At 35.1% G+C, this 10,624-nt stretch overlaps 1 protein-coding gene across 1 annotated transcript; it reads right to left on the bottom strand.

Moving 5' to 3' along the window:
• Nucleotides 1–2,995: 2,995 nt before the first annotated feature.
• Nucleotides 2,996–6,583, bottom strand: LOC130246439 (protachykinin-like). The gene is made up of 5 exons (XM_056479383.1): nt 6,072–6,583; nt 5,064–5,158; nt 4,921–4,952; nt 3,621–3,669; nt 2,996–3,050 (listed from the first exon to the last, which is right to left on the bottom strand). The coding sequence occupies exons 1-5, from the start codon at nt 6,183–6,185 to the stop codon at nt 2,996–2,998; spliced, it is 345 nt and encodes a 114-aa protein (XP_056335358.1). The 5' UTR covers nt 6,186–6,583.
• Between the last annotated feature and the right edge of the window lie 4,041 nt (nt 6,584–10,624).

Raw genomic sequence — 10,624 nt, 5'->3', positions numbered from 1 at the left:
ATTTGGAAACAATTGATAAATTTTGATTGAATAGAGTCATTCTTTAGGGGAACAAATCATATATATGTAATTAATGAATTACAAGCATAGCTACTGTACATGCAAAAGAGCAAATATGAAAGTAAAATAAACAGCGCTTTAATGTTTTCAGAGTAGTCAAATCATATTCAGGTTCGGGCTGCACAATACGCAGCATCGATATATGCTGCATAAGTTGGCGGTTCATTCCGCCGTGGTAACTTCTGATGAATAAAGGGACTAAGCCGAAGGAAAATGAATGAATGAATAATCCTAAATTTCATAGTCTTAACTCACTATTCAAACTCAAATGCAGGAGCGGCACATGAGGAACGGGAATGGTTTTCTGCATGCATGCGTCAGCGATATCACTGTGATATTGATGCTGAAACATTGTGTGGCCCTAGCTCATGTAATTAATTTTTTTTAAAGATGTAAGCATCTTCTGTAAACTTAAAAATATATATAATATGAGCCCAATATATTTATATAGTTTATCTCAACAGCTTTAAATGAAACAGAAGTAGGCGATGCACATGTTGGTTAATGGATTCCCATAACTTCCCATTAGGTTGCACATTGAACATTTTATTTTTTCATAAATAGGTTTTTTATTACTACAGTGCTGTAATGATGTAAAATGAACAACAAAAAAGTCAACAAAAATGATAGTAGAAAGGTACCAACTAATACACTACCGTTCAAGAGCTTAAAATCAGTGTGAACCGAAAGTTGCTAAGCCTTTTATTTCAGGATATTGCTGTACTTTTAACTGAATTGAACATTGAGTAGAAGGTTGGGCTGTCTTTTTACGTTATAGCAAACTAATGGTAACTACGTCAACAGAAGTACCGGCACTCCAAACTCAGAAGCACATGGTCTGACTTTGATTAAAGATAACCAAAACAAGCAAAAACAATTCAGTGGATTAACTTCCACTGATTAATTGTTCACCTAAAGAATAGCAATGTGTGCTAGCAAAATAAACATTGTACATTTGGATTTCACACAGACTTTAAAGGTTAGTCGTGTTTTTGAAAGAAGACTGTTATGCTACTGAGGTTGCGTTTATTTGATCAATAATCAATAAATATTGATGAGCTAAAACAGCTCTTTTAACAAATTCTGAAATATAATTTCTTCATGTGATGATGAAGCTGAATTTCAGCATCATTGCTCCAGCCTTCCGGGTCAAGTGATCCTACAGAAATACTGTAAAACGCTGAATTGCTGCTCAGAAACACTTGATTATCGTGATGTGTTGAAAACAGTTTGCTGCTTTAACATTCTTATGAAAACACTGATACATTTTGTTTCATTCTTTTTTTTTTTTTCTCGAGGAATCCTTGATGAGAATTTTTAAAAGAACATTTTTGTAATAATCTGCCAATCTTGACTGTGTGGACAGTTTAATCAGTGCTTAATATAAATGTTTCACACACAAAAAAGACAAACTTGACTAGTAGTGTATGTTTCATTAGTGTGTTGGGATTGAAATTAATACATTAACTGAAAGGTTGTAGGTTTGTGGTCCACAACGAATAGCATTGTCAACTATGCACCTACACAGGTTCCCTCAGTGGCACTGTTCCTTTAATGAGTGGGTTTGTGAAAAATTGTGAAACTAAAGGGTTAAGAAATGAATTCATCCTTATTTGTTTTCTCTTAATATAATATTTGTATTTCCTTTGGTGCACCGTTACTGTAATCTAGTAGAAAGATCAATTTTGAGTTGATGAAGGTCATGTTTCTGAAGCTTGAATCTTTAAAGAAACTTCCCATGCCGAATATACATTTTTGTTTGAACTTAAATGTGTTCTTAATGCTGGAGTTATTGTATTGAAAGTTCTGGTCATGAGATTGATAAAGAGTTTAATCGAAACACCAGTTGTGATGTGCTTTGTTGCTGTAATTTTAGTTTTTTTTTTTTCTTGCAATTTTGCTTGGTTAAAGGGATAGTTCAGCCAAAAATTCACTCACCCTTCATTTGTTCCACGTTTAAGTTTCTTTTTAGTTACACACACACACTTTATTTAATATATTTATGCTGCTAGTTATTTAGAATGAGCTAAAATGATACTTGAGTTGTTTTGTTGTCGTTGTTTTCATTTAGGTCAGCTTAATTGTTTTATATTGCATCAACTTAAAATTGTAAAAACCATTAGGTTAACTTATTTGTTTTGTGATGACATGAAGGAATTGTGTGGAACCCAGCATTTATTGCAATGCAAATGAAGATATTTTAAAGAATGTTGAAAACGTGATGCCACTGACTTCCATAATATATATTATTTCCAGTTGTTAAAATATCAATTGCTACCATTCTTCAAAATATCATCTTTTAACAAATGTGTGAGTTTTGGATCCACTTAAACGTGAGTAAATATTGAGTAAATTGCATCTTTTGGGTGAACGCTAAAAGTAAACCTGTTAATTTGATGGCTGCAATATTCCTGGCGGCCTGTAGGTGGAGAGAGCGCGTCACTTTGAGAAACACACGAGAGCGCGATACGCCACTCATTTAACGATACAACAAAGGAATTAAAAGTTCCACCAATAAAGAAAATATCTTTAATATCAAGCTACAATCACACAGAGATATCAAGATAGCAAAACCTTTGCTCGTATAGCAGTGACAGGACATGCGCAGGACCGTCGGTATTACAGAACATCATCAGTCATGGTGAAAACACTATGAGGCACTATGGATTGACATTGTCAGCACAGATCTCTGAGTACCTTAGAAAGGACGCAGCTTTGATTTTAATGCTCCACACACGCACACACACGGGGAGAGATGTTGTGACAGAAACACATTTGGTCTGTGTAAATGAGTAAATAAACTTGCACAGGTGCGGCTCAGCCATATCACCACAATGCAAAACAAATCCTTTATTTCTGACCTGAATAAAAATAAAATTAAAGGGTATCACAGAATGGAATGATCCTTTAGGGAGCGAGTGTGAAGATGATCCGTTTAACGCCTTTTGTCGTAGATCTGTACTGTTCCCCATTCATACGACTCTGAGGAGAGAGGGTCAGGGTTACAAATGGATCATAATAAAATTTATAGAGACACAGTGCTCAACATAATTGAGTACACCCCATTCTGAAAATGCATATTTTTTATCCATTTCTCAGTGAATATAGGCTATGTATTTTGGTGCATTTGAACAAAACAGATTTATTTAACAGATAATATTAAAATAAATTTTAGTCACCAAACATATTTAGAAATTGAAGGATAATACAATTAAATTCAAGCTAAATATTGCCAAAAAATAAATCTAAATTCTTCAGTTTTTTCTTTCTCTTGATTGTTCCTCTTTTTTAAATTTGTATTTAATATTTTTCTATAATATAAATGTTGTACTAGTTTTGGACCGTTTCATGAGTTATTTTGTTAGATAAGCTCTAGATTTGGCTTCAGTATTGACTAATCTAATATACATGCAGATATAATATTGTATAGCTTCTATTAAAAATATGAATTTAAAAGATATTATAGACTTGTATATGCTGAGCACTGTGTTTATAGATGTTTGTAATAAACTACCCAAAAATTATAACTAAATAAAAGGTTTAGCAGTTCTTACCTGGCTTCTTGGCTTCTTTTGCCCATCAGCCCCACAAAAGAATTGATTTTATGCCCTAGAAGACAATTAGGGGAAAAAATAATATAATATATTTATATATATATATATATATATATATATATATATATATATATATATATATATATATATATATATATATATAATATACGGTCCAAACCGTATATTGTATTGCCCTCACCCCACCCTACTCCTAACCCAACCATCACAGGAGACTGTGCAGCTTTACTGTCTGATTAAACTCATCTTGTGGGATTTATAAGCTTTTTGAGAAGCGAGGACGTCACCAAAGTCCTCATATTTCACCTCGTTTTTGTAATACCTGTGTGATACCCATGTCATTATACAGATTTGTGTCCTGATATGTCACAACACGTATACACACACACATATATGCACACTCATGTATGTGTATATATTGTAATTGTATTCCACAAAATGTAGTGGTATGCAATTATTTCTTTAAAAATTTATGAAATATCAGTTAATTTTTATAGATTACATCATTACAGACTATTTATGCAATAGTCATGATTTATTCATCATATTTTGACCAAAAGAAAATTCCAGAAATGTACGCTTACGGTGTGTGATGATGTTTAGCTTTGAGGATCAGCAATATATTGGTATACTAACATGAAGGTAAACAAAATAATAATACAAAATTGGAAGTTTCCATGTTTTATTGATGTAATTAATTATTAATGCCTAATTAACTCATAAACCATATACAGATTCTTAATTTATTTGAGTTTGGGAATTGTTTTATATTGTTAGGGACAAAGACTGGAATATCTTCATAGTTTTCTATAACAGTTGTCCTATTCACAACAATGTAAGCACAAGTATTCTACAAGTAATCCAATTATTTTTAAAACACATGACCTAAAATCTAGACTACATTACTGACTACTAATTTTCATCATGTAAATTGTAATCAGTGACAGCCTGCTATTTGTAAGTAATCTGCTCAGCTCAGTTCTGTGATATTGTTTAAGTCTAGAGTGCCGTTCAAGGATTTAATGTCTTTACATTTATGTTTTTTCTTCTGTGAAATTGACCTTGAGGATGTGAGCTTCCATTAAGAGGAATCATGTATCTCTAAAACACTTCCATTTTATCATTGAGCTTGTTAAATGATCAAGGCTGAAAGTCTCTTTTCTTCTAACATGAATATGTCCTTGCATGATTGTATATGTAAATCTTTCTTGAAGTGTCTTTGCTTTTAGGCAAATGTGAGCATTTAGCAAATAATATGCAGTGCAGTGTTTTTGCATAGATCACTTACTTTTTCGTGTGATCTGTGCATTTGCTGTGTGGGTGGAAGAATGAAAGGGATGTCAGTTACAGGTCAAAGCACTGTTATAATGTGACGCATTCTAGTTAATATCTGAATATTTTACAGTTTGCATGTTTGGTCTTACCAGAGGACGTTTCCCCATCAGACCGATGAACTGATGAGGTCGGGGTTTCCTCGTCATGCGTCTCAGTATCTCCCTGAAAGGATCCGACTGAATCCACTCATCCTGCGAAAGATGATTTGATTAGTGGAACATTAGACCTCCAGCATACAGATGCCACTCACGCATGAAATAGCAGCAGTTTCTGATACAAATTGTACCCTTCAGATCATCCCAATAGAGAGCTGACCAAATGATAGTGTTTTTCATTACAGATTTTGAACGCAGAAATCATTTACAACGGAGGCTATTTGCAAGATGCAGTTTATGGACACAAAAAGCGGCTAAGATATAAGTGCTTGGCTGTCTTCCAACCCGCAATGTCAAATGAGAAACGTGTGTTCCATTCAAACAAGCAATAAGAGCATTGACTGATTCAGCACTGGACAGCGACCTGCATGCTTTGTGTTTGAATCTGAAAACCCAATAAAACGAATTAATACATCTCATATTATAATTATTTTTCAATTAAAATTAGTACTGTCAATATAACATGTATTGCATTACATTTTAATTAAGTATGTTACAGTCTTGGGGTTATGTTAGAATTTGTAATATTTACAGATACTCTTTAGTTCTGAATTTGTGACTATAAATCAATAATAACAATGTGAAATTGTAAATGTAAAATAAGAACAGTCATAAAATATTTAATGTTGCTGATTGATATTTCACAGTAATTCAATAATAATTGGTAATACATTTATTAAATTTCTTTAAAACAAAACATATATTAAATTTGCTTCATGTGAAATGTCACTAACTTTATTTTATTATGACATAATGACATTATTTAATCAACATAATGAAAAAAAAATACGATTTTATATAGTTATTATTAAATATATAGACATGACGATAATATTTTTATTAGGTTACTAATCTTAAATCCACCCCTAAACATGTTAAATAGTTCCAGTAGGTTTTATTTGATCTGCAAAACGTTTTTATACAACATTAGAGATTAAAAAAACCTTACCTGTATCTGATTGTTGCCTGTCCAGTAATCAAGGTCTTCTTTCGGACCCAGTTCTTCTCCAAAAACTTGACACAAAACAACAAAAATGACTACAGTCGGTAAAATAAATTTCATGTTGCACCCTGTAACTTTCCCTTTTTCCTTCCCCAAAGCACTTCAAAGTATAAAACGCAAGCTAAACGTCGTTTTGTTCGAGTATGTTGAACAGTGTTCTTCTGTCAGCTGTGCGTGAACAGTTTCCTCCACATATAACACAGTTCTTCAATGCGCGCGTACGATGCGCGTCTCCGTGACCGTTCTGGCTCGCGCGCTCGGCTTTATAGCAAAGCAACAGGGAGGTGACAGGTTCCTTGCCACGCTTCAAATCAATAAAACAAATAAATGTTTTAGTCAGATTGCTTTAAAAAGGCGCAATGACTAATAGCTTCCCTCTTTAATATTTTGCTCGCGTCGGGTAGAGGAAGTAACTAAAGTTGAGATGGTCCCGGTTTGGGAAGTCCGTGCCTTTATGTCGTGAGCTGATCAGTATGTAGACTGCACACAGGTGACGTTATGACTGGCGAACGACGCAGGTTTTACGAAGTTCCGTCTACAGCTGAGTAAATATGAATGCAGATGACCTGTTAAGACTTCTTTTACGTCAGAGGAGATGAGCAGCTTCACAAAGGGTTTGGAATGGGATTGTAGAGGAATTAAACAAGCGAGATGTTTTGGGTTCTTGGGAACAAGTTGTAACCATGATAGCGCAGTTAAAATATGTTTTAGCACTTTCGAAAAATCGTTGTTTATACCATAAATCAAAACATTTTGTTACAGTAATCTCTTTAAACAACTTTTTTATTAATTAAAAACAGCAATTCTTTGAAATTCTTGAATTTACCCATCCCAAATAACAACAAAAAATCATTCATTCATTCATTTTCTTTTTAGCTTAGTCCCTTTATTAATCAACGGTCCCCACAGCGGAATGAACCGGCAACTTATCCAGCATATGTTTTACTCAGCGGATGCCCTTCCAGCTGCAACCCACCACTGGGAAACCACCCATACACTCTCACAGGGGCGTAGCAACCGGGGGGGACGGGGGGATCCGTCCCCCTCACTTTTAGAGACAGACCATTTAGAAACGGGTGACTACTACTTATATGAACGTATGATCTCATATAGAAGCCCCCCACCCCCCACTTTTAAAATGTCCACCACGCCCCTGCTCTTATTGACACACATACACTACGGACAATTTAGCTTACCCAATTCACACAGCATGTCTTTGGACTGTTGGGGAAACCGGAGCACCCGGAGGAAACCCATGCAAACATGGGGAGAACATGCAAACACACAGAAATGCCAACTGACCCAGCTGAGGCTCGAACCAGCAACCTTCTTGCTGTGAGGTGATCATGCTACCCACTGCACCACCGTGACGCCAACAACAAAAATAGAATAAGTAATTAACCAATGTGAAAGGTTTAATAAGTCAATTTAACTGAATTCGTTTGACTTTCTAACTCATAAATAGTCATGTTTATGAAATGTGCATACTTATTTCAAGAAAACAACAAAAACTAGCATATGTGTTCATGTAAAATGTTTTCTACTAAATAAATAAATTTGACTTGCATAAACCTTTACTTTCAGATGAAAAAGATAAAGTTTTCATACTTCAACGGTTTGTCAGTAGGCATACTTATAAATAAACTTCTGTTAAAAAGCTTGTAAGAATAAACATTCAATCAAATCAATCAATTAATCAATCGGCCGACCAATCAACCAACCAACCAAATCAATCAATCAACCAACCACCAAACGCCCAGGCTGTTTCTCAATATGTTTTTTTCAGCGAGCTTATTGCGCCGAATGTAAGATAGGGCCCATGGTGTCAAATGCTCTCTGCCCACACAAGCATTTTAAAACCTTTTCCAGAAGTGTCTCATCCACACTGAAATGCTAAGAAAGTTCTAGATATATAATCTCACTGCATTTGTGCATGTAACAGTCACACAGAACAACAATTGAGAATACATTTCTGTCGTCTCTTCTGTAATAAAAGTGAAGAAGATTGTAGAAAGCAATAACGCATCGCAATGAAAATGAAGAGCTAATAACTTGCACATACTAGTGTATTGGATGTCTGTCAGTTCAACATGCATCACAAGATTAAACGCAGCCTCCTTCTCAAATACCTCAGTTTTCGGCTTTATCCACAAAAAGCTCTGTTCTGTCTAGACAAAAGTGCCATCTTTGTGTGGATGGAAGGTCAAAATGTTAAAATAATAATAAAAAAAAAAAAATTGGTTTCCAAATGTATATCCCCAATAGTGTAGACAGTCAAAAAAAAAAAAAAAACCTGTGAAAATTTTTTGTACAATATGTGTCAGCATGGCTCATTGTTCTTTCCCACTTCACTTGCTGTGATTCTACACTGGCCTGTTGTCAATCAAAGGAATAATAATAATAGTATGGTGGTGCAGTGGGTAGCGCTGTCGCCTCACAGCAAGAAGGTCGCTGGTTCAAGCCTCGGCTGAGTCGGTTGGCATTTCTGTGTGGAGTTTGCATGTTCTCCTTGTGTTGGCGTGGGTTTCCTCCGCGTGCTCCGTTTTTCCCCCACAAGTCCAAAGACATGCGCTATAGGTGAATTGGGTAAGCAAAAATTGTCCATAGTGTATAAGTGTGTATGGATGTTTCCCAGTGATGGGTTGCAGCTGGAAGGGCATCCGCTACGTAAAACATATGCTGGATAGGTTGGTGGTTTATTCCGTTGTGGCGACCCCAGATGAATAAAGGTACTAAGCCGAAAAGAAAATGAATGAATGAATGAATAATAGTAAATGACAATTGCCGGGTGCTATGAAGGAAACAACAGATTTAAAAGAACAACATTGCATAAGTTTGTTTGGGTTTTGTAATCCCCCTTGGCATTTGGATTATTGGCAAAAAAATATTTCTGAATCAAGAAAAGTTAAGGGGCTGATCATAAAATGTTTTACATTCAGAGTTATTAAGTGTTAAGCAAATGTGCTTTCATACAAATCCTAGACCAAGTACTTAAAGAACTTTGTATAACCAAACTACTTATGAGTTTGTTGTACTTCCAAGTTGGAACTAGTTTCGTTAAGGTTTTTTCAAACATTGCTCTTGCTTGTCTAATTTTTCACATGATACTACCGCATGTGCTGCAGTGGAGAGATTAGAGCTGCTGGATTTACAACACATAAAATCATCAACTTCTCCCAAAATACATAAAAGTAAGTGGCTGTTTAACTGGGAGAATTATAATGTAAACTTTCTAATAACCTAAACTGTGCATCTGGTGTGAATGACACAAAACATCAGATTATGTGTAAATGATTATCACTTGCTATTTTCATTTTACAAACCACTAATGTGATTATCCACCAAATGATTTGCTAGCAAATATATTGTGCTCAAATGTCTGCAACCTAAAACATTAGTGGTTAGTAAATTCAAAATAGCAATGATGATCATTTACACACAATCTGATGAAATGTGTTGAAGAGAAGTTGATGAAGCGAAATTGGAGAGATCGGGAAAGGTGTGTGAGCTGGGATTTAAACACAGGACGCTCAAAAACCACTAATGGGATTGATCAAAATGAGCATGATAACCCCCACCTCAGTTCATCTTTACACCTTTTGTTCATCAAATCATAATCTTCACAAATGAATACAAAATGAGCCCAATGTTACAGTTATAAATGAAGTACACTATGGTTACTTGATTTCCCATTCACAAACAATTACTTTTGCTCATTTCAATGAGAAGCATTATTTTTGCCAAAACCAAATAATGACTTTAATAACAAGAAACTTATGTTGACTGTGATGGACACAATGAGAGCAGCTTAATCATTGGTAGAACTATTAAGTTCCTTACCATAAAGAAAGCCGATTCATGATGGACGTTTAGCGTTCTCCAGCGCCTAGACTGCAGCTCTGCACAAGAAGTTTGGCCAGAGGAGGAATGGTCGTGCCCAACTGAGCCTAGTTCTCTTGAGGTTTCTTTTCCCTTTCACTTTCGGCAATTGGTGAAGTTTTGTTCCTCACCACTGGCTTACTTGGATTTGGGCTTATGGAGCTGCGCATCAATGGATTTCTCTTCAGTGTGTGGACTTTCAGCAGTTATTATTAAACCGCACTGAACTGAACTAAACTGAAGTTCAACTCTGAAAACTGGACTGACACAGTTTCAATTTACTAGAACGTCTATGTTAAGCTGCTTTGACACAATTTTCTACATTGTATAAGCGCTATATAAATTAAGATCAATTGAACTGAATTGATTCAGATTTGTATGTAGTTAGTTAATTGTGTGCAGAGTTATTCCATACCTCATATATTGAAGAATGCGTAGTAACTATTTTGGTGACATCCATTAAATGGACAAGAAACTGTTTTGTCTTTGACCCATCAGAGTCTCTCCCATTCATCTTTAACCTCAGTGTTGTTATGGAGCCTAATTAGTGGAGCATGATATGGGTTAAATAAAGCCTGACTTGTTCTCTGTACTGCTGACTTAATTGTGTTGAATTGTTT

The sequence above is a fragment of the Danio aesculapii genome, chromosome 19 (assembly GCF_903798145.1).
Source record: "Danio aesculapii chromosome 19, fDanAes4.1, whole genome shotgun sequence".
Taxonomy (NCBI): domain Eukaryota; kingdom Metazoa; phylum Chordata; class Actinopteri; order Cypriniformes; family Danionidae; genus Danio; species Danio aesculapii.
Note: the sequence above shows the minus strand (reverse complement) of the source record. Positions and strands in the feature narration are given on the sequence as shown.

Excerpts from the sequence above, each read along its gene's own strand:
- LOC130246439 (XM_056479383.1), bottom strand. The coding sequence starts at position 6,185 with ATGAAATTTATTTTACCGACTGTAGTCATTTTTGTTGTTTTGTGTCAA. Across the intron at positions 4,953-5,063 it reads ATCGGTCTGATGGGGAAACG|CCACACAGCAAATGCACAGA; the intron begins TCCTCTGGTAAG and ends TCATTCTTCCAC. Across the intron at positions 3,051-3,620 it reads ATGGGCAAAAGAAGCCAAGA|CTCCTCAGAGTCGTATGAAT; the intron begins AGCCAGGTAAGA and ends CCCTGACCCTCT.